This window comes from Serinus canaria, chromosome 13 (assembly GCF_022539315.1).
Source record: "Serinus canaria isolate serCan28SL12 chromosome 13, serCan2020, whole genome shotgun sequence".
In the NCBI taxonomy this organism is placed as follows: domain Eukaryota; kingdom Metazoa; phylum Chordata; class Aves; order Passeriformes; family Fringillidae; genus Serinus; species Serinus canaria.
The window spans coordinates 9,514,118-9,537,709 of NC_066327.1; the positions used below are offsets into that span (position 1 = coordinate 9,514,118).

The 23,592-nt window shown below is 47.1% G+C and overlaps 1 protein-coding gene across 1 annotated transcript; it reads left to right on the plus strand.

Annotated features, from left to right (window-relative positions):
* Window positions 1-223: 223 nt before the first annotated feature.
* On the plus strand, window positions 224-22,031 carry TGFBI (transforming growth factor beta induced). The gene is made up of 17 exons (XM_050979754.1): window positions 224-389; window positions 4,562-4,660; window positions 11,138-11,202; window positions 12,176-12,333; window positions 13,255-13,419; window positions 14,103-14,249; window positions 14,941-15,082; window positions 15,638-15,850; window positions 15,989-16,126; window positions 16,365-16,510; window positions 16,674-16,810; window positions 17,322-17,452; window positions 19,321-19,445; window positions 20,345-20,447; window positions 20,646-20,725; window positions 21,140-21,164; window positions 21,331-22,031. The coding sequence occupies exons 1-17, from the start codon at window positions 280-282 to the stop codon at window positions 21,384-21,386; spliced, it is 2,040 nt and encodes a 679-aa protein (XP_050835711.1). The 5' UTR covers window positions 224-279; the 3' UTR covers window positions 21,387-22,031.
* Window positions 22,032-23,592: the final 1,561 nt, after the last annotated feature.

The following is a 23,592-nucleotide window of genomic DNA, read 5'->3' on the forward strand; positions in this document are numbered from 1 at the left end:
TGGATGTCCCTGGCGGGGGGCGGCCCCTCTCCCCTCTCCCCTCCCTCCCGCCGGGCCGGGCCGGGCCGGGCGGCTCCGCTCCCCCCGCGGGGCCGCTCCCGCCCCCGCTCCGCCGCCGCATTTAACGGGGCGAGCTGCCGCCGTGCCGTGCCGTGCCGTGCCGAGCCGAGCCGAGCCGAGCCGAGCCGTGCCGTGCCGAGCCGAGCCGAGCCGTGCTGTGCCGTGCCGTGCTGTACCGTGCCGAGCCGTGCCGGTCCGGTCCCGTCCCGCTGCCCGGCCATGGCTCGCCCGCTGCCGCTGCTGCTGCTGGCGCTCGGGCTCGCCGCCGCCGCCAAGTCCCCGTACCAGCAGGTCCTGCAGCACAGCCGGCTCCGCGGCCGGCAGCACGGGTAAGGGGAGGCAGGGAGGGGGGAAAACCTCTCTTAAACCCTTTTTCCCCCATCGTTTGCCCGGCCCGCGGGGGATGATGCGGCCGGTGCGGTCTCGCCCCGGGGTCTTTGTGCGGGCGCGGAGGCGGCGCCGGGCCGGGGCCGTGCGGGCACCGTGGGGAGCTCTCTCGTTAGCCGCTGCTTTCATTTCCTTCTCTTTCATCCCCTGGTAACCTTTTTTTCTTTCGGTAACTTTCCCCCTTTGCATCACGAAACTTAGTGTTGCAGATGTCAGTTCGGACCTTCCAATGCTTCTTTATCAGTTTATTCCTCTTAAGGAAAAAGGGGATCAAAGTCCCTAGATTTTGAGCCATTAAAGATTTTGTGGAAAGAATTCTCATTTTTATGAATTTGTAAGAAAAAAACCCTTCAATGACTCTGTGGAGTCAGCACCAACTTAATCTTTGACTGGAAACCTCAGTTAGTCTTGGAAGTTTTCTTGACAAAAATAATCACTAATTTATTCATAAACCTTACAAGATAAGGCCTATGGAAAAATGCATGAAGACCCCTCTTGCTTGATACACAGCCTGTTATAGAGTGAGTACTTCGAGTCTTCATTAGTAGGCAGAAAACTAACCCAATGTTAATAGTTGTTCCTACTGTTTTTAAAGTGTATTAAGAATTAGGAATGGTGAAAGGATGAAAGACCTTTCAGCTGGCTTCCATCTCTCAGGATGGTGACAGTGATTGAGTTGAAGCTTCTGTTTAAGTGCATTGCTGGAAGCAGGGTCATGAAATGCTTTAAATAAAAAAAAAAACTCCCAAGATTTAAATATTGCAATTTGATACATTCTCTGGCAGGGATCTAGGTCAGGATTTATGACAAGGGATGTGCTGTTTGTATGCCTGACCAGGGACACAATCCAACTGGCAAATTCTGAGCTGATATTTATTTGTAATAGGTCAATAATGCCAGAATTGCAGTGATTTACGTAGAAATACAGTGAATCTTGTTCACCATCTCTGTGTGATATGAAACTAAGTAAATAGTTCTGCTGATAGCCCTGAGACTGAAGTTTGCTGAGGCTGAATGAGTTAGGGCAGTCCTGGTGTAAAGCAGTGCACTCATCTTTGCAGAGAGAAGCTTGTTACCCTGCACAATTATCAAAGGCACTGGGTAAGATGTGACTCTGGTCCACTCTGGTGCCTTGGAAGACACAAGGAGCTGGAATGCCAGAACTTCCATCTGAGTTGAGATAAACCCAGTGCAGCTGCCCACAGCTCCTTGCTCACTGCTCCCATTGTGATGGAGAGGGTGATTTTTACCAAGCTAACTTTTGAACATACACGGAATTCTGAGCAATGATTAATGATGTGCCAAAGAGATACAGCAGCACAAAACCAGCCACAAACATGCTGGGGTGGGCTGTGTTGTGCTGCTTGCAGGAGCCAGCTCCAGAGGGATGTGCAAGCAGGACTGCCACCCTTTGCTGTGAGCATCCCCCACACCATCAATGCCCCTATTGAGCCGAGAGCGAGCTGGGAGGCAGAGCTTGGCTCTGCAGCAAAACTTGTACGTCTTAATTAACTTTTTTTAAAATGAACCAGCTCAAGTCAGTGAGAGGAGCTGAAAAGTGCATAAGGAACGATAACATTGGGAGATGAAAATGTAGGAGTGGTCTTCCCAAAGCCAGCCAGCCTTGTGGGCACAAAGTGATGCTGGGGAGCGCCGTGGCCACAGCAACTGCAGGTATCTGGGGCTGTGCATCAAGTCCTGCTTTTCTCAGCCTCTTCCCAAGGGCAGCCCCTGTTCCAGCAGCTCCCAGCTGCTGCTGCCAAGCTAAAGGCTTTGGCTGAAGGGGAACAATAGGCAGTTTTATCCTGGAGTCAGCGTGGCTGGCTGGGAACGGCATGGCAGAGGTGATGAACTCCAACGAGGAGAGGGAAGAGTGTTGACAAATTCATTTTAAGCCAGACTGGGCAAGGAACCAGGACATGCAATGCGGGGAGCCGCTACTACAGCGTGCCTGCAGGAATCATTGATAACACAGCCCCGAGAGGGGGCTTTTCCACTCTGAGCAAAAACTGGGAAGAAGTTTCCCCCATAAGTCAGGGAGGGAGGAGCAGCCCCACAGAGCTGCAGTCCCAGGCAGGGAGGAGGGAGCAAGGCAGTTAAGTACTGTCCTGGAGGCACAAGGGTTTTCTTGGCAGGCTGCTCCTGGGGATGTGGGGGAAGTGATCAAACAAGTCCTTCAGTAGCCAGGCTTGTCAAGATGAATATTAGAGGGATTGTCCACTGCCGTCAGCCAGATGCTAAACGCGAGGCAAGGTTTGGAATTTCGATGTAATTGGAACCATATTTCGGCACGGCAGGGCCGGGTGGCCAAGGTGGGCTGAGTCAGAGAGCACAGACGTCTCTCTAAGTGATGATTTGGCTTGGAAGTTGCTGAGTCTGGGCCAGTTTGCACCAGCTGAAAGTTTGGTTTTGTGATTCCTAACTTTTTTTCAGTAGGTTCTCCCTCCTTGTTCCCTGCCTTATATACAGAAACTGAATGAAATCCTTTCATGAAGAAACAAACTACCATTACTGGATGTGGCAGCAAGGAGGGAAACGATGAGCTGAGTCTCTCCAGGTCCTCTCTTTCCCCTCGGGGCAGGAGGAAGGTGCCTGGGACACGCAGGGTCGGATGCTGCCTCCGCAGGGCCCTGCAGCAGCCGCAGCAACAAAGGCTCATTGAAGGCAAGCCAGGCTCCCGCGGAGGTTGGCACTGCAGTCAGCCAGCTATAGGAGACCCTCAGGTTAATTCATGCTAATGATGGCAGGCTGGCCCCTTCTGGGATGCCGCTGAAAAGCAAGCACGGCCGCAGGAGGACTTGGTGGTTGGGCTGCAAACTCTGCCTTTGTTCCTTTTGGGGGGCAGGCGGGCAGTGCCTCGGTCAGACACAGCAGGACACAGGCTGCTGCCTGCTCTCCTCAGCACAGCAACGGGACCTTCACAAGAGCATCTCCAGGCCCCATTCAGAGATCCGTTTGTGAAAATGAAAAATCCACCTTGGACAGCACAGAGCACTTCTGACAGGCTGAAGTGATGATTTACGTGTTTTGCCTAATTATTTGTTTTCCCTTCATCTGCTTGGCAGCCAATACTGTGCATACTTTTAGTGATGCTGCTGCAACTGGGACATGGTGGTGGTGTTGGGAATCCAGCCTCAACTGAGCTAAGCATCCTCAGCTTGCTTGAGCATTTGCTACACCTCTGGTCAAGCCCAGATGGCCTTGCAACCCAGATCCATAAATCACAGCTTTTGTGCTGACCATGTTTTGCCTACACACGTGGCCAGGGCTGCTGGCCACAAACCACAGAGAGGGTGAGCCAGGCAGAGCAGGGAAATGCTGTGCTGGCCAAACCAGCAGCAAAGGAACTCCCAGCTCCAGTTTGACCACATCTCTGCTCACGGTGATACCACTTCTTAGAAAGCTGCAGGGCTGCAGCTGGCTCTCAGCAGGGTTACTCACACATGGAGCACCAACCTCCACGTTTTTTGGCTGAGGAGGATCTCTTGGTACCTTATGGGCTGGTACAGCCCCTCTTGATCTGTGCTGTCATAGCTGGTGTGTTGAAGCAGGGGAGGGCAGTGCCACTGCTCCTTTTCCCCTCATTCAGCTCAGCATCCATGTCCACAATTTGCTGAGTCTATCATACAGCCAAAGTTCTGGGTTTGATGCAAGTCTGTAGGCTGATAAATATCTGTTGGTTTTTTTTTTTTTTTAATGTCCTAGGCAATAAAATAATGGTTTCTTTTGCAAAGATTTATACTATTGCATAATTTCCTAGCTTTTAGCTGAGTTTTGAATTTTAAGTAGCTGTTCACCATGGAAATTCTGACCAAAGGGTTTTTACTTGATTTCTTTATATTTTGGTGAGAGGTGGAACATGGAAAAGAGTCAAGAATTTGTACTCAGTGAAGAAAGAGATGCTCTGTCAGAGTCAGGAGAGATCTCTTTCTCTGCTTCCTCCACTTTGTGATAGTCACTGTAGGACTAAACTGAACGAGTTGACTTGCAGCTCTCAAGGTTTCCTCCCTTGCCATCCCAGCAGGGCATTTCAGGCTCTGTCTGGCTCCGTGTTGGGGGTCAGCATTGGCAGGAGGGAGGCTGACAGGACCCTCTTGTGCTCTGTTCCCTGCAGCCCCAACGTGTGCGCGGTGCAGAAGCTGATCGGCACCAACAGGAAATATTTCACCAACTGCAAGCAGTGGTACCAGAGGAAGATCTGTGGGAAGTCCACGTAAGTCCCTGGGTGCCAGACAGGGTCTCCCCAAAGCCCCCCTTGTGGAGGTGGGTGCTGGGTGGCAGAAGCAGATGGCAGATGTGGGATGGCAGAGCCTGTGGTGTGTGTGTCACGTGTGTCCGTGTTAAAAATTGTTTTAGCTTTTTGCCCCGTAAGAAATATTTGTTTTTCTAAAACACTTTGATGTTAAGAATGAAAAGTGCCATGTAAACATAAACCCTGATGGTTTATTCTAATTGCATTTCTATATATACTTATATAGCTCTCTGTGCTGTAATGAAGTGTGGGCCAGATGTTTTCTAGTACTGTCTCCATGATAGGCTCAATGCTGCCTAGATTTGAGAAATAAAAAGGGGAAAAAAAGGCAGCCCAGAGCTGATGGACATTGGAGAGAATGTAAAATTCATCTCCATCTGTTTGCTTTGGAAGGGAAAACAAATAGAAGGGAAGGGGTGTCAGCTTTAGCCAACACTCTCTGTCTCCACCAGGAAAGTTAATCAGACTTGCAGGCCAATTCCACGTCTAACATTGCAAACAATAATATTCAAGTAGCTGTTGCATGAAGAATCTGTGTGAGCAGCCTCGGGACATTCTTTTGAAAGATGCAGTCAGCAGATAATTAAGGCTATGCATGCTTGACTATCTGCCAGGCAGTAGAGCAGAAGCAGAGAATCTTTTTCCTTGCTGTAGTCCAGGCTGGGCTTTTGGGCTCCCTTTCTGGCCCACAGCATGGACCATCACCACACCCAGGGCCAGTGCAAAGATTTCCTGAGCAGTCCTGGCTGTGGGATCAGAGCTCTGGGCCAGGTCTGCAGGGTCAAGAACAGAGAGAAGAAAATCATCTCATTTGTTTCCCTTATGGCTCAGTGTAAATTGTAATTAGGTCTATAGCAACATGCTGCTCTTCACTGCAGGTTTGGGTTGCCATCGTTGGTTTAGCTGTGACACCTGGCTGTCAGGATTCATGTGTGCTGTTGGTGTGGGGAGGAGGGAAGCAAACCAGGAGTCATGGCTGTGCACAGCTTTTGGCCTGTCATTGTACTTCACATGAATTTGCCCTAAGGAGGAAAATTCTGTACTTCAGGAGGATGTATTGCTGCCTGTACCATGAAGTGTGCATGTGCCATTGTTTCCTTATGCCTGTACCATGTAATGTGCATGTGCCATTGTTTTCCTTGCGTCCAATTTCTTTTCAGAAAAAAAAAAAAAAAAAAAAAAAAAAAAAAAAAAAAAAAAAAGGAGAGGCAATATTGTAAAAACAAGCAACCAGATCCCCTCCCTTTAATTCTACAAACAAAATGTTGGGAAGGCTTAGCTTGGGTGATCAGAGTTCAGGCTGTCATCTTGGCTGAATAATGGTGCTTCTTGACATGACATGGACAAGGTTATGGCAAAGCAATCGTGTCTCATCATTGCCTTTTCTGATAACAGAGTAGCTCAGTGTGTCTCCAAAGAAAACACAACTCAGCTGTGGATGTGGGAGAATTTTGCTGCTGTGGTCACTGAAAGGCAAAGCAGTCCAGCCATGGATTTCTTTAGCTCTGAAGCAAGTGAGAAACTAACCTTAAATAAACCAAGTGTGCAGCTGTATTTGGCACAGACAAACTCATCCACTTATCTCGAGGAGGAGGTGGAATAACTGGCATCTGGCAGCATTTCATTATTTCATTTGAGGAGAACTCTTTCATTTGGGGTGAACTCTTCTACCTCATTTTCTCTGCTTTTCCCCAAGTGTCTCACCCAGTGATGCATCACTGAGAGAAAAGCACACAGACCATTAACCTGCCTGTTAACCTATGAGGTAATCTTTCCATTATCCACAGAATTTGCTCACTATTCTTTGCTTTACATCACCTCCACAATGGGTGTTATTGTCTTCTCTCCTCCCAGTCATTCCTGAGCCTGGGCCCTGCTCTCTCCTTTAGCAGTGCTGGTGCAGAACAAAAGACACGTGCCTTGACTCAGATTTTCCAGGGGACCCTGGGACAGCTCTGATTACAAATGTTTGCTTGTGATGGCTCCCACTGGACGTGGTGTGCCTGGCATATGGAAGCAATCAGGAGTCATTTGGGCTATAAAGGACAGGATGCATTATGCTGTAGCAGTCAAATTCCTACAGCAGTGTCAGGAGTCTGATGCTGTGGCATGCTCAGGTGTCAGAGCCCAGGAGATCAGGTGGGCACAGCTGATATGCTCAGCATGAACCTCCAAACTGGCCCTTCCTGTTGGACTGAGCTGGTCCATCAGAGGTTTTGAGAATACCCTTAAATCCTAGGAAGGAGTCAGGATTTGACACATTTATAAGAGGGTGGATCCAGCCTTTGCTTGGGATCTGGGGTCAGTAGTCCCCTCCTAAAGCTGTGTGGGTGCTCCTCTCACAGGCAGGAGGATCAGCCCTGGGGGGATGGTGGAGCTGCATCAGCATGGTCAGCATGGTCACTTTCTCCTCCTCCTGAAAGGTTCTTCCCACCTGAGAGCAGCAGTCCTGGGGAGGAGGCACTTGGGCCATCTCATCTACCTCACATTTGACCTGGCTGTTTTCTTCTGTATTTGCTTAAAGGGTCTCTGGTGCCTCAAGCTGTTTGTGTGTTGCAGGTAAAAATGCCTGGCTCCTGGACCTTGGGTGTGACTGCTTTGGTTGCTTTCCTTTTCCTGCTCTGAGCTCCTTTTCAGACAGGTGGTGGGAGGGAGGTCAGTGAGAGAGCAGGAACTGCCGAGGAGCAAAGCTGAGCTCCTGCAGAGCTGGCTCAGCAGAGAAACTCATCCCTCAGCAAGGAAGGCAGAACAGTTGCTGCACTCCTGCAGCATAACTCCACTCCTTGTGGAAGGATCACATCCTGCACTGGGAGGCCTAGAGTGACTGGAGCAGCAAGGAAAGCCAGCCTGAGCACCACAGATGGGCTTGGTCTGTAGTCTTGGCTCACCTTTGGGTGTGCCTCACCTTTGGGTGCTGCTCCAGGCTGGCAGGGCTCAGCCATTGGGGAGCAGCAGGTGCTGTGCTGGGCTCCTCCGTGGCTGCTGGCACAAACAAAGGGCTTACACCTCACTGGGGAGACTGGGGGCTTTGTGGATTTGATGCTTGGGAGGCATTTTCTGGCCCACAGAGGTGGAGTAATACTCTGGGGCTTGTAACTCCACTGTTTGTGCACAATGGAAATTTTAATCCATGCATCAGAAGAGGATTTCTACCTCATTATCTGCTTTTTTTTTAATTTATTTTTCTCTGCTGAAGTATTGACTCACACAGTTACAGAGAAATTAGGTAGAGGATTTATGTAGAGTTTTTATCTTTGCTGATGAAGTGAGATAAGATAGTTGGCAAGAAGTCTGACACTGCTTTGATTTCAAGGAGCCCTGAGACAGAAGTGTTTTGGTAGTTAGGTAACTTTCCACTGTTGGTTATTCCAAAGTCAAAGAAGTAGTTCATTCAGAGTATATTGTCATCATTTTGCCTGTCTATTCTATATTTTTCTCCTTCCCTTGTGCAGTGGACTGATTCTTCCAGAATTGGGGTTGCAATGGAACACATCCCCACACACTGTTTTGTCTTGAGAATCAAGACAACCTCAGTTTAGAAAAAAATTACTGGCACTTATTTTACAAAAACAAAACATATGGACTTTATTACAAGAAATTATTACAAATGGATCTTTTTTTTTTCACAATATATGCCTAAGCTTATTTTTATTACCTTGAGAAATGCACTTTAGATTTAATTTCAGCTCCTAAGAATGCAGCAGCAGTGGAACAATGACTAATAAAATCCCAAACTAAAGGAGCTTGCTTCTGCAGGCAGACACAAATAGACATTAAAGAAATAGTGTTTCAAAACCAGAGGCTAAAAAACTATAGATTTGACTTGAAATGACTCACTGGGGAGGTCAGGAACTTGTGGCTGAGGCGTTGCAGAGTGGGTGGCAGATGCTGTCTGTGTCAGGGCAGTGCCAGGGGAGCCCAGAGCGCTGCATCACCGTGTCCATGCAGGGCTGGGCCAGGAGCAGGCAGCAGCAGCAGGGGAATTGGGCAGTTCCAAAGGCTTCTGTGCAGAGCCCACTGTGTGGAGCAGTGCCTGGGAGGTGCCCAAGGGAAGTTCTCTGACCCAGCTGGAGCAGGATGTGCCAAGAGCAGCCTCCCTGCCCCATGGATGTGGGGGGAAGGCAGCACTGAGCATCCTTCAGCCACGGCTCTGCTGCTCCTCTCTGAGGGCTGGAGGTGGCTGCAGGACCAGCTGGGGACATGCCCTGGGGTCACCCCTGAGCAACCCCTTCAGTGGAGCCTTTGGGTAGGCTGGGTGGGCTTTTGTTTCCACCTGCTCCACCAGCCATGGGAGGCCAAATGCCTGAAGCTGAAGGTGTGTTTTATAGCCCTCATCTCTGGCTCCTTGTAGGTGCCAGCCCTTGGCTGAGCACCTCTGTGCTCACCTGGCCCCCTGCAGCAGTTGGCCAGAGCTCAGAATGGTGATTCCAGACACACACCAGGGGATGCTGAAAGCCACCTGCAGTGGGAGAGTGAGACAGGAGACTTGAGGGAGGCCCTGCCCAAGTGGAGCTGGCCCTGTTTCTGCCCTGGTGCTTCTTGCCATGAACTTCTTTTGCTGCTGGGGATGCCCACAAACCCAGTGAAAGCAGGAGGTGCAGTCATGGAATCACAGAATGGTTTGGCTGGGAAGGGGCTTCAAGCACCACCCAGTTCCACCCCCCTACCATGGGCAGGGACATTTGTCCAGGTGTCTGCATCCCTTCCCAGTGCCCTCCCCTCCTGGAAGGCACCAGGGGCAGCTCTGAGCCAGTGTGCATCCCTGTCCTGCCCCTGTGGAGCAGCTCATTAATCTCCAATTGATCTCTAAGTTAGGCTTTTAAAGCCTTCGTCAGCACTCTGGAATGATTTCTCTTTAATCAGCTCTTCATCTTTGATTACAGGTCTGAACCAAGGGAGCTGTCTAGACTGGATTTAGTTTCTAGGGTGAAAAAAAGAAAAATTGGAGGTAGGGGAGGGAAGTGGTGGGGGAAGAAAGTGTGTGTTTCCAATGAACATGAGACAGGGGGGCTGGGAAAGCAGAGCAGCAGGGTGTTAAGATCTCCAGTAGTCAAAGGAAGGGATTGCTTTAGGCAAACTCTTTCCCACATGGAATATATAATGTCTAGACAATCAGTCTGGGTTTGGTTTGTAATTCTCTTAGGAAACCATGACACAGAATTTATTTGCTTCTGTCACACAAAAGCAGGTATTTGTTTCACTTTCTGGCTCTTAATTACCCTGAAGAATTCCCTATTAAACCTCAGGCATTTCTACTGTTTGTTAAAATGATGACAAATATCTGAAGCTGGAGGATTTTCCTCTCTCTTTGAGTGAGTGTGCTGACCCTCAGCAATACTGCATCCTACTTGTCTCAAATTCAGCTGGGAGCAGAGAAGAAATGCTTGTCTTTGGGAGGAACACCTATTCCCTAGCTCTCTCAGCCCATCAATCAGGTGGCCTTGTTACTTTCACACCCAGTATAGAGCAGGAGGTGAAAGAATCCCCTGGGAAAAATAAGCAGGCAACTTCTAGATTGATTCTTTTTCCCTTTTCATTTTTTCTTTATTTTTCTTCTCCCTCTTAATATCAAGCCATGTTCCCTCAGATGGCCACCTTTGAGAATCAGATGACTGTTTCCCGTTGAGCTGCAGATGATGGATGCAGTTTTCAGGCAGCTCTTGCTTATTTAGGGTCTGCAAATCCTCAGGACAGCCTGGGATGGTGCCTCTGACCCCTTTGGTTTGACAGGGGGAAAGTGCTGCCAGCCAGAAGGGAATGCTGCTCTGAGGCTGCTCACAGGGACTCAGCTGGGCTGTGGTACTGCCCAGGCTGCCTGTGCATGTACATCCCACCACTTCAAGGCAGAATTTCCAAGGTGGAATTTCTCCTTGCAGGGCTTTTCCCAAGTCCCTGTGCCAATGCACATATCTGAGAACAGGGTTCTCCTTTCTCTCCAGTCTGTCTTGTGGATTTTGCCATAAGTAAGAAAATAATTTCTGGTGGTGGACAGAAAGAGGGTGAAATGAGAGGGAAGTGCTTGGCTGGTTTGGTCAAACAGCCACGGTGGAGCTGCGGGTGTTGCCTGAGCAGTGATGAGATGTGACAGCAGCACTCAGCTGAGGAGATCCCAAATCCCATGGGAAATGTGCCCAGATGAACCAGCACTGGCAGTCCTGTTGGGACTGTGGGATCAGTTTCCATCCACTGTTTGTATAAAGTCTCCTGGAAAGGGTATTTTTGAAAAGAAATAGTGTCTGCTTTGGTTCTGTGCAGAAATTGGCAACATGCAGCCCTGAAAGAGAAAAAAGTGTGGTTAGTCTTTTGTTGAAGTCTGTATTTCTAATGAAGAGTTTGCTTGGAAACATCCCCAATATGGATGGACCCAGAATAATATCAAATAGAGAAAAAGCTGTGAGACACTGCTGGTTAATCTGCTGTATCCATCTCTTATTCCAGAGTAATCAGTTACGAGTGCTGTCCTGGATATGAAAAAGTTCCTGGAGAAAAAGGCTGCCCAGCTGGTAAAAAAATGTTTGACATTTTTTACACTTCTTAAAATTATACAGCTGCCTAGTAAAGGGAAATGTTAGAAAATTGCTCAAAGTGGATTTGATTTTTGCAATTTCTGCACAACATTGCCACGAACAAGTCCAAAATGGACTTGGTGGAGCACCAGCCAAGAGTCAGATCAGCTCCAAAGCATGCTAAATGTTCCAGACAGCTTAGAACCTTGGATGTAATTGAACTTAATCGAGCATGGGAAGGCCAAAGAGAGCTACTTATTCCAGCAAGTAATATATCTGTATTGGAAATTCAATTCAGAGGAATGACAGGGTAAGAGAGAGCTCTGCCAATCTCTGCTCATTTTCATTTTCATAGATTCATAGAGTGGTTTGTACTGGAAGGAACCTTAAAGATCATCTGGTTCCAACCTCCTGCCATGGGTAGGGACATCTTCCACTAGACCAAGTTACTCCAAGCTCTGTCCAAACTGGCCTTAAACATTTTGGCAAGCATAGGGTGAGCAAACTTTTATTTAGGAGAAAATACAGTTGATATTGGGGGGGAATAAACTGAGTTTATTGAAGAAGGCCATATTCTGTTTTTGCTTTTGGAGCACTCCCTTCCACAGAAGTTACCACATGGGCTGGTGCACATGGTCAGTGGACACTGAGACCAGCAGTGTCCAAAAACAAATCCCAAAAGCTTGAATACAAACAGGATTGGGTGAAAGCAATCAATATCTTTGCTTGTCTAAATCCCATTTGTATAAACCCAGAATAAGTCCATTCAAACTTGCCAGAATACAGTATATCCTGGATTACACTGCTGTAACTGAGGGTGAAGTGTCAGGCTATGATTGATTATTGTCTAATTATTGAACAGACACCAATCCCCTGCTGTGTTTCATTTCCCAGCGTTCTCACCAGCTATGCTTTAATTCAGCCAGAAGGAGGATGATGTTTTTGGGAACTTAACCTTCTCTTCTTTCAGCTCTGCCACTTTCCAACATCTATGAAACCCTGGGAGTAGTTGGGTCTGCCACCACACAGCTCTACTCCGACCGCTCCAACCTAAGGCCGGAAATCGAAGGACCTGGAAGTTTTACAATTTTTGCTCCCAGTAATGAGGCCTGGGCATCCTTGTCTGCTGTAAGATAATTCCTCTGATTTTTCCTAGTGGAGATCCAGCTCTGCAGGGGTCTTGCAGGATAGACATAAATAGAGGAAGGACTGTGGATTTCCAGGAGGGTTTTTATTGTACTGGTCCATCAGCTCCAGAGCTTTGCTTCTGAAGGATCCCATCACCAGAGAGATGTGGATGCAGAAATCTCCTCATTCAGTTTTCCCTGCCTGTTACCATTAGAGATTGAACTAAGACCTGCAGCAAGGACCTTCCCATCCCTTGCCAGTTTTCTTGTTGACCCTTACATTGCCATTCTGGTTGCTCTTAATTTGTACAGATAGCCAGACTGGAGCCTCAGTAATTCCCACATGAGCATGTCCCATGCTCAGTTAGGTATACATTTCCTTTACATTCATTTTGATTTTCTCTTTCCATGTCTTGTGATATTTCCATTCCTGTAGTGGTCTCTGCTGTCCTGCTGCTGCTCCCATCCCAGCTGAGCATCCCTGTGAGCAAGAACAACTACTAGGGCAGGGAGAGGGGATATTTATTGGTCTCACTACTGCCAAGCCTGTGTCCCAAATGCCCCAGCAGAGCCCCTTGCAGGGATGATGCTATTGGAAAAGGTCTTTTAGTGTATTTGTCAGTGGCCCTTTTGCCTTACTGCTCATTTCAATGCAATGATCCCACTCTGGAGCTGCAGTCATCTCTTTGTCTGCCAAGGACTGGGTGTCAGAGCTCTTGGCTGCTTTTGTAAGGCAAAAGATAAAGATTTGAGAAAGCTGAGCTCTTAATTTACACAAATGGCATGAGGCTGAATGAATCACTTAATATTCATGCCCACACCTCCACCTTGGGAGCCCCTGGGAGCAGCCAGACCTCCTGGTACTCTCTAGCAGATGCCTAATTGCACTCAGCACTGAAAAATTGATTTTTCTGCTTTTCAGGAGACTCTGGACTCCTTAGTGAGCAATGTTAACATTGAGCTGCTCAATGCCCTCCGCTACCACATGGTGGACAAACGGGTCCTCACGGATGACCTGAAACACGGCACCACCCTCAGCTCCATGTACCAGAACCTGCCCATCCAGATCCACCACTATCCCAACGGGGTAAGGCACTCACAGACCCACCGTGGCTCACCTGGCCCAGCCTCCCTGCCCAAGCAGGGTCGTCCCAGAGCACATGGCACAAGATTGTGTCCACGTGGCTCTGGATGTTTCCAGTGAGGGACACTCCACATCCTCTCAGGATAACCTGTTCCAGTGCATGCTCACCTGCAGGGAAGAAATTCTTCCTCATATTAAACCTGCCCATAGCAGGCTTGCTTTCCAGCTGCCTTGCAGCTCCTACACTGCCCTGGGACCTCCAGGACTCTGTAATGCTTAGGTTGACAGCTACTAAGATACATACCATGAAAGAGTTTGAAAATGATGTTTTTAAACAGATGGTTTCCTCAATGCTGTTGCAGCCCATGCTGCTGTGTAACTCTGCTTGCCCAAGTATTGGTTCTGGCTTGTTTTCTTATTCTTGAAGGTAGAAAAAAGCACTGATGATTTTCAAAGCTCTTTAACCTTGAAATATTTTAAACATTCTTGATAGAACATCCTCACTTTTGGTGGAAGATTTTAAGGAAAATTTAAAGAAGATAAGGTAGAATATTTTAAGGAAATACAGCTCCTGCTCTTGGTGACTCAATAAAGTGCTTGCTGCGTTTGAAACAGAAATAGAAAAGCAGCACTTTACCTTCTGGTTTTAGTGCATGTGTAACACCTGTGGGTCTCTCCCTGTGCAGATTGTGACAGTGAACTGTGCCAGGCTGTTGAAAGCTGACCACCACGCCACCAACGGAGTGGTTCATGTCATCGACAAGGTCATTGCCACCACCACCAACACCATCCAGCAGATCATTGAGACTGAGGACAGCCTGGAAACCCTGCGGGTCAGTCAACACCTGGCTGCTCCCACTCCTCTTAAAGATGCTCAGGCATCCCACCCCTCATGAATTGTCCTGCAGAGCTCTGCCAGTGTCTTGGGCTGTGACCCTGGACCTGCTGATGAAATCCTTGCACCAATGCAGCTCCTTTTGATTTGGGAAGAGAAGTGTTTGCTATCAGTGCAAGTAGGGTTTTCTGACAATAATTGTCACCCTTCTATGGCTGCTCAGAAAACAAAGACTGAGTCTGTCCTCTCACTCTTGTAAGGGAATCTTAGCCTTAGGAGATATTAACTGTTCCAATTTGATGTGTCCTGATTTATTTGCCTTGGTATTTGCCAAATTAAGGAAAATGCACAGGGGATTTGCATTTAGCCAGATGTGGGTTCTGATTGGAATTATTCACTGGAAGTACTGTGAGCCTTTCCAGGCATATCTGGGTATTCAAACTAGCTCTCAGTCTTGCCAAAAAAAAGGGCTCTTGTACTCAAATTTCTGGAACACCAGAGAACCATGGGGCTGGGTCAGATGTTTAAAGGGACCAAAGTGCTGAATGAAGCTATTCAGGATTTTTTGTAAGTCCTCTTAAATTATAAAAGCCTTAATAAGTCTGGCCCTTAGTGTGTCCCTGGACAAAGTTTCTGACCTTTGTATTCTGGCTGAATGTGTTTTTCCCTCTCCCCTTGTTTCTGTGAAGACTGCTGTGGCTGCATCTGACCTCAGCAGCTTGCTGGAGAGCGAAGGCCAGTACACACTCCTGGCTCCCACCAACGAGGCCTTTGAGAAGATCCCACGAGAAACACTGAACAGGATCCTGGGAGACCCAGAAGCCCTGAGGGGTAAGTCCTTGTTCACTGAGGCTATTGAGAGGCTGAAGGTATTTTTCAGTTCTTCCTAAATTTTTTCTCAAGCACAAGTCAACAGCTCCTTGATTCACTCTGACAATAGCTGCAGTAAACAGATGTGACAGAGTCCATCTTTTCTAACTGGACAGCCCAGCTCCCTTTGGTTGTAGATGTGGAGACATGGTAGGAGTGGCATCCAGATATGGATGAGCGAGCTGAAGCAGGCCCTTTTCTGAGTTTTCTTCTGGCACTTTTTGCAGTGGTGATTTCTATTGATCCAGCAAGATGCAAAAGTAAAATCTAATCAATGTAACTTCCCCTGACAAGTGAGTCAAGTACCCACATGAAGCCTTTTGAAATTGGCAAAGGTGTATAAAAAGTTACTCTATTTTAGGCATTTTATTTCACAGGCTGTGGAACTGAAATCAGCTCAATTTAAAATGATTGCATTTTATGGAGTACACCCTGGCCACTGACCAGGATCCCTGAAAGCTGCAACACTTTCACAGCTGGTTTTGCAGCTCACTAAGGCACTCTCCTCTCTCACAGACCTGCTGAACCACCACATCCTGAAGTCAGCCATGTGTGCTGAGGCCATCATTGCTGGCCTGACCATGGAGACCCTGGAAGGAGCCACCTTGGACGTGGGCTGCAGTGGGGAAGAGCTGACCCTCAACGGGAAGCCCATCATTGCCAACAAGGATGTCCTGGCAACCAACGGCGTTGTACATTTCGTTAATGAGCTGCTGATCCCAGACTCAGGTACTGGGGCCTCTCTGCAGTGTTCTTTCTGCTGCCTTTCTTCTGTCTATTTTGCCAAGGAAATCCTGGATTTAGAGGGCGTGGTGATGAGTGGATAACCTTAAATGCAAGGTTACCATGTGTTGCTTTTCTTTTCAGCTAAGACTGTGTTTGAGTTGGCACAAGAATCTGAAGTTTCCAAGTCTACAGATCTTTTCAGACAAGCTGGGCTCAGTTCTCATCTAACTGGCAGTGAGCGAGTGACCCTCCTTGCCCCAGTGAATAATGTGTTCAAAGGTAAACCAGGGATTAAATCCCTTTTTTCCATCAGTTTGGGCCACAGATCTTCTTCAAACACTTTTCAGACAAATTTCAGTGCACAAGTATACAAATCCTCTCTCAAATGCCCCGAGGCAGTGGCAATCAGGTTTACTATATAGAACTGATGTGGATAATGCTCTGTATTTAAGTGGATTTAGTGTCTCAATAGCCATTTTAAGTGAATCACTGGTTCTTTCCACACTTTTTGCTGCAGATGGACTCCCCGTTATTGACAGCAACATGAGAAACTTGCTTCTGAACCACATTGTTAAAGACCAGCTCTCCTCTAAATATCTGTATCATGGACAGAAGCTGCAGACTCTGGGGGACAAAGAGCTGAGAGTTTTTGTGTACCGCAATGTGAGTCCTCCTGTGTGCTGTGCTCCTTGGGCTGGGTGATGCTCAGTGTTCTGATGCTGCAGCTGTCATGTAAAAAGGGGAAATGAGCACTGTGGAAAGCACCAACATCTCTCTTTTGAAGCATATTCTAATGAGGCCTTCTTTTCTGTGCTTGTGTTTGCAGAACCTTTGCATTGAAAACGCCTGCATTGCTGCCCATGACAAGAGGGGAAGGTTTGGGACCCTCTTTAGTGTGGACAAAATGTTGACCCCTCCGAGTGGCTCAGTGATGGATGTTCTCAAGGCAGACCATCGCTTCAGGTGACCTTTCTGCTCTTCCCAAGAGCCAGTTAGAATCAGCAGAGCTGCCAAAGCAGTTTCTATTTATTATGGGTCGTAGTCATGACAATGTATATGTTTTTTTAGCATAGAAAGATCATCCAAAACCATGGTCTCTCTAAATTATAGGGAGTGAAATTTCAAATAACCCTCAATCAACTGTGAGCCAAGAGTAAGTGGTTCCCCTAATACCACAAGAATCTGGCTCTGAAGCCATCTCTGCCCATCAGATCCACTGCAGCCAGACCTCTCTGACTCCCCAAAGCATCTGGTCCCCATGGAGTCAGCACTCCCAGGTTGCTTTGCCACCTCTCAGATGTTCTGGTTGGACCCCACAGGCTCATTTCCTCCCTAATCACCCTCTTGGCTATTTGATTTGCTGCACCCCAGCAGGATTTCACATTGTAACTCCCCAGCTCTCTCTTGAGCCCAGCATGCAGCTGACCAGGGAAGTGTTTTGCAGTGAAGCATTTGATGCATGTTTGCTTTGCAGTACCTTGGTGGCTGCAATCCAGTCTGCAGGGCTGACAGAGAACCTCAACAGGCCGGGAACCTTCACGGTGTTCGCTCCCACAAACGAAGCATTCCAAGCCATGCCCCAGGGGGAGCTCAACAAACTGCTGGGTGAGCATCTCCAGAACATCTGGGTGAGCTGCTGTGTGGGGCTGCTGTGATACCAGGAGGAATGGCCAGGTTTCTCTGGTGTATCTCATTCTTTGGCTCTGTCTGTTGGAAGCATGAGCTTCCTACCCAGAAGAGTTGTATGAGCAGAAGCTGAGGATGCAGAGAGTGGCACTGAATTCCCCAGGTGGGGTTTATACTGCCTGTGTTCTAGGAAGAAATGTTTGTACTGTGTGTCACAAACTCACTGTGACTTCTGATTTGGCTGTACTGGTGGTGTAAGTGACATAACTCCCAGATATTTCTAAAAGAACCTCTGCCTTTTTCAAGGGTGAAAGAAGTGAGAATGTGACTCTTGACAACACAGGATCAGGGTGTCTGCACTAAGTTTTGCAAAGAGAAGACATAATCCACATACAGCTTCAAGTTACACTGTATGAAATTTAAGTAATAAAAGGCTGGGGCTGTTTCTCCTTCTCCATGTTCATGGACAAAGCAGGAGATCCAGTCCAATCCTGGGAAACCAACAATGTACCATTCTAGCTCAGACAAAGACCAGTATCCTGAAAAGCAAAGGCATGCAGGCTGGGTGTGGAAAAAAGCACGGGAATGTTTAAAAACTCCCTTCTGGATAAGCAGCATGATCTTTTATTTTGTTCATGTTGAAAACTGGTTGTGGCTGGAAACAATGTCAGGTATTTGAATGTAATGTCTTGTCATAAAACCCAGCCAAACACTGACATCATAATTTGGGAAGCATCTGCCCATGGTAGCTGGTTATCCTTTTAAGTGCAGGGATGAGGAACCAGTAATATCAGTCTAGTCTTATGCTTAATATATAAATATTATAAATATTGTAAATGGCTGCAGGAATGAAGATTCCCAGATGCAGACACTTGAGATGTTCTTTTCTCACACAAATGTTTAGCTTATGCCTCTGATGAAGAGGTGGATTGTGCTGGTGAGGGTGTGCAGAGTGAACTGTGGCCACCCTAGGAAAACCAGAATGGAAAAAAGCTCACATACAGACTTTGAAAGCATTGAAAGAGAAAGTCCCCCTTGCTGAGGGAGCTGCTCTGTGGATGGAGGCCACCTTTGCACTAGCTGTCAGTGACTCTGTCTGTCTGTCTGTCTGTGGGGCTTGTCTGACTCTGTCTGTCTGTGGGGCTTGTCAGTGACCCTGTGTCCTCTGAAGGAGAAGATGGAGAAGTGCCACTGGCCCGAGCTGTGCACATCACCACCTCTTCTGGAAAATAGATGGTGCAGGGAAAGCACCTCATCTTCCTAAATCTGTTTCAAAGTATGAGTAGAGACTCAGTGGGGTGGTATCAGTCCATGAGACATTGGTGTCACTTCTCCTGCACTTTTCCCCTTCCTACCCAGCTGTGAGGATTGTTGCCAAGTCACACTGGCCTTGGTGACATTTGGAAATACCAGAATGCCCTGTCTGCTTCCTTATTTCACACGGGTCTTTCCCCACCCCATCCCAGACTTCCTTGGGAAGTGAAAGCAGCAAGAGAAGCAGGTTCATTCCGAGAAGCAGGTTCTCACTTGGCACAGTGAGACAATGAGGGATGAAAACCCAAGAGAGAGAGAATTCATGTGTAGAGCAGGCTTGGTAGGTCCCAAGGACATTGGGAGAGTGTCCTTCTGGATTTGGGAACCTGACCTGCTCAGGAAGGAACAGCCTCAGTGCCCTAAGCAGGTCCTTCTGCCTGCTTTTTGGTTTTGGTTTATTTTTTCAATTTTACATTGCTTCTTCGCCCTTCTAGGGAATTATGGTGTTTTCCAAATAATTCCTTTCCAGCACGTGAAATATGGGAAGCAAGTGCTGGTGCTGGTTTGCAGATGTAAAGGTTTCCTTCCCCCAGGTAATGCCAAGGAGCTTGCCAACATCCTCAAGTTCCACGTGGCTGACGAGATCCTGGTGAGCGGCGCGGTCACTGCCCTGGTGAGGCTGAAATCCATGCAGGGAGACAAGCTGGAAGTCAGCATGGTGAGTACCTCAGATGGGCTTCTGTGCTCAGCAGGGCTGCCCAGTGCCTGGTTGTCCATGTCATGGACCAGAGCTCATGTCTGTGCTCATTTGGATGGTGTGGGAGCACCTCCATGGTCCCACCAGTGTTTTCTGGGCTGCACTGGAGGGACTGTTGCCATTGTTCAGTTTAACAAGCTGGAAGAATGAAATGTGGTTTGCTTCAGCTTTCTCCCCAGAAGACCAGTTGTAAATGATTTCCAGGAGCTGCTATAAATTTAACCCTGAGTCATGGGGGGAATAACATAAATAAATGAAATGAATAGCTTGTTCAGCTAACATATCTTTTTGTGTAATGAAAATGATCTCTGCAGGGGCTCCCTTAGCGCAGCACAGTTTATTTAGATATGTAATTTCATTTCAAAAACTCTACACTACATAAGGGAATGTAGGATCCTCTATTGAGGAAAAAAATCATTTCAGAAAATAAGCAATCATGGCCCACTCTATGCATAAGAAAACACAATGGGGAAAAAAAATGGAAATGACTGTGTTTCCAGGTGCATTGAATTGGCCATCATGCTTCCTGGACTCTTCCCATGTCCAGTCCTGCCCTGCCCTCTCCTGATCCCATCTCCACAGCCTTCCCCCTGGCAGGGTGCTGGTGGATGTGCTCTGCTGCCACGGGACAGCATTCCCAGCCAGTTGCACTGAGGAAATCCAAAGCCTGCCAGCCATTCCAGGACAAACTCCTCAGGCTATAATTTGTCTTTATATTCTCCTTAATTGGCAAGAGGAATGAAAATGCCTTCAACCATCCAGTAAATGAATGAATGCAAAGTGAAGGAGTTTTTTAATAACATTGGAAATGACAGAAGATTCTCATCTTCTACATTTTAATTTTTTCTTTTACTGAACAGAAGAACAACGTGATACATATCAACAAGGAGCCTGTTGCTGAAAGCGATATCATGGCCACAAATGGTGTCATTTATGCTGTGAATTCTGTCTTACAGCCACAGGGTAGGTCCATGGTGAGAAATGACCAGAGCAACCTTGTTACAGTAAAACTGCTTTGGGAGGGACTGGGGACATGGGGAAATTACACCAGTTTGGTGAGGAGAGATTAGTCTGTAGTGGGATTTTCAGCAGAAGATAGTGGAGGGAAGCAGTCTGCATGCTCTGACAAGTATTTCAATGCTCTCAATGTCCCACCCTTAGCTTCAAGGCCACAAGAAAGAGGTGACGAGCCTGCAGATCCCGCATTAGAAATCTTCAAACAGGCATCTGCATTATCCAAGGTAAAAGGGAAAAACCCCTCCCTGTGAAACTGCTGAAATCACATTTCGGTGATAATTATTGGAAAATCATGTCACATTCATATGCTGACTTCCAAGGAAAGCGAGGGTATGTGTTCCATGGAATGATCCATCCTCTCTTCTTCCATGATTTAATAAGAAATTAGAAGAAATAACAATTAATTATTATATATATAATTCTTAATTATAAGAAATAATGATACATTTTGCAACACAAAGCTTCAGTTTGCAACACACTGTGAATGTAACCTTGGTACTATTATATATCAGCTTCCAATAATGAAGAGTCATCCATCCATAGCTTTTGGAGACTAAGGATAACTGTATTGACATTCAAACTGTTCTTATGGCTCTTGGAGATGTGTTGAATTCATGCAAACCTTTCTTTCCATGCAGGTTTCTCAGAGGAATCCTCGACTAGGTAAAACAACTTCTCCAGCTCATCTCTAATTTCCATTGTGTCCCCCTACCCCTTAAAGGGAGGTTTCTCCTTTCTCTTGCTCTGAGCAAGATGTAGCCTGACTGGGAGGAGAGGGGCAGGGGGATGTTTTGTGTCTGCCCACCCAACCTGCTCTTCTCCTTGGCAGCCCCTGTCTACTCCCGGATACTGGCGAGGATGAAGGAGAACTCGGGGGGATTCTGAGCCCATCGTGAGCAAATCAGTGCCTCCATCCCACCCACTCCAGCTGACAGCTGAAGAGAAGGACAGAACCATTTTTAAAAACCAAATGCCACCCTTAAATTTATTTTTGTTTGCAACGAAATGGAGAGGAAAAATGAAAAGCCATATATATGTATATATTTTAAGACCATTTTTATTTGGTTTTGACTTTGAAGTTCCCAGACCAAGGAAACCTTTTAAGGGTTTTTGTTTGTTTTGTTTCATTTTTGTTTTGTTTCTTTTTTAAATAAAATTATTCACCAACTTTCAAGTTTTTGGGCTTGATAGGTACATCCAAGGGCCTTTTATTTTTTTAAACAAGTATGTCCTTCCTTCTTCCCTTGGATTTTAAAAGTTTTCCATGAAATTCTGATCTGCAGGCTTTTAACAAAATTCTCTCTATTGACATTGAGAAAATTGCATAGTTATAAGCTATGGTTTGAAGTATTCTTTTTTTTTTAACTGGGGTCTTTTTTTTGTGCCTATGGGTTATAACTGTGCTGCATTTTGTTCATGAGATGAGAGTTCTCCCTGGTTGAAGCCTTCCAGTAAATGATTCATTTTTAATAATGGATGTTTTTTAATAAAAATTAAAAATAAAATCAAAAATATAAATATAAAAAGTGATGACGGTGCTTGGTTGGGTTTTTGCTTGGTTTGAATTGCCTGATGGCAGCAGGTGATCAAACCTGAGCACTGGGAAGGAGGGGAATCAGGTTTGGCTGGATCAACAATGGAAGGGCAGAGCATTTCTCCTCTCTGATCCTGCACTGGCATCATTTTTTGCTGGTGCTTTCATGGGCAGCCACTGTCACTGTCCAAGGAGCACAGGGCAGCCATGCACATCCTTCCAGCCACCTTTGCTGGCAGCTGGAGCTCAGTGCCACATTTACTCCCCACTGTGGCTTCAGATTCACTCCCTGGTCGTTATTACCTTGGTGAAACCCAGGAGTGGGAGGCAAGAAAGAGAAAAAGGGTGTCAAGTGCAGAACACAAAAGACTCAAGATTGTTTTGCTTGCTCTGGCAGAGAAATACCCTGATAGTTCTTCTATTAAAAGTCCAAACTGAAATCCCACATGCTCAGAGTCATCTGCATAACTCAAATGTGTGAAAAATACCCAGCTCCTCTTTTAGCTCTTTTACTTCTCTTCTTCACTACCCCTTGTCCCACCCTCCCTCATTTTTCTTTGTTATTTTTCTGGCATGATACAGTCCTGGTATTTCAGGCTGAGGAGGAACTTCCAGCCACCTAATCCCAGCAGCCCAAGGCAGAATAGTTGCATCAGGGGATTGGATTTTGGGGGAGGCTCAGCTTCTTCTTGTTAAACTAATTACTGTTGCTTCCAAAGCCTGAGGAAGAGGCAAAGCATGACAAATCTGCTCTGGTTTATTTTCTCTTCCTTGATGCTTCATAACTGAGAGATATAAAGTCTTCACAACTTGAAAGGGTGGAAAGTAGCTCTGCTCCTCATCTAGGTGAGTGCCCCTTGTTTATAGGTTCTTGGAATCTGGCTTGGTGACTAATTGTTTCATTGAGTAGACAAGAGTAGGGAAAACTGCTTAGATGAGCTTAATAACCATGAGCAGTCCCATCTGCTGAGACAACAGTTTTCATCCCCTGGAAACACAGCCCTGGCTTTTCACTCCATGCTTCCTGGGCAGGTATTAGGCTGTGTGGTGATGGGGTGATGGTCTCCTTTGTGTTTTTTGTTTTTTGGCTTTTTTAGCAAAGCCTGGCTTTGCTAGGCTTGCTTTTGGAGGTTTATGAGTCCTGGCAGTTTCCAGTAGATAGAGGTGCATTATCCTGTCAATCCAATTCCCTTTTTGCTCTCTGCTGTTGCTTATTCTCCCTGGTCCTTTGGCAGTGCTCCCTGCCTCACTCCTGCTGCCTGTTCCATCCTCTGAGCTGCTGGGGGGTGCCAGCAGCAGCCCCCAAGTGCCGTGGGTGGGGGCTGCTCTCCCTGTTGTGCTGGCTCTGTCATTTCCCTGGGATCCTACCACCTGGGAAGCCATCACAAGGTGCTGGTGCCTTCCCACAGGCTGCTGGGCAGCTCCCCAGGGCTTGGGTGTCTCCAGATTGCAGCTCATGGTGGAAACTCTTGAAAGTTCTTTATGCTCACCCTGTTCCAAACTGATTTCTCACCCCTCTGTGTTCAGGGAGGGATACACAGATGGATTTGGTCAGTG

Coding starts and splice junctions, on each gene's coding strand:
- TGFBI (XM_050979754.1), top strand. CDS start 280: ATGGCTCGCCCGCTGCCGCTGCTGCTGCTGGCGCTCGGGCTCGCCGCC. Junction 15,083..15,637: donor AGACCCAGAAGCCCTGAGGG/GTAAGTCCTTGT, acceptor CCTCTCTCACAG/ACCTGCTGAACCACCACATC. Junction 16,127..16,364: donor AGTGAATAATGTGTTCAAAG/GTAAACCAGGGA, acceptor TTTTTGCTGCAG/ATGGACTCCCCGTTATTGAC.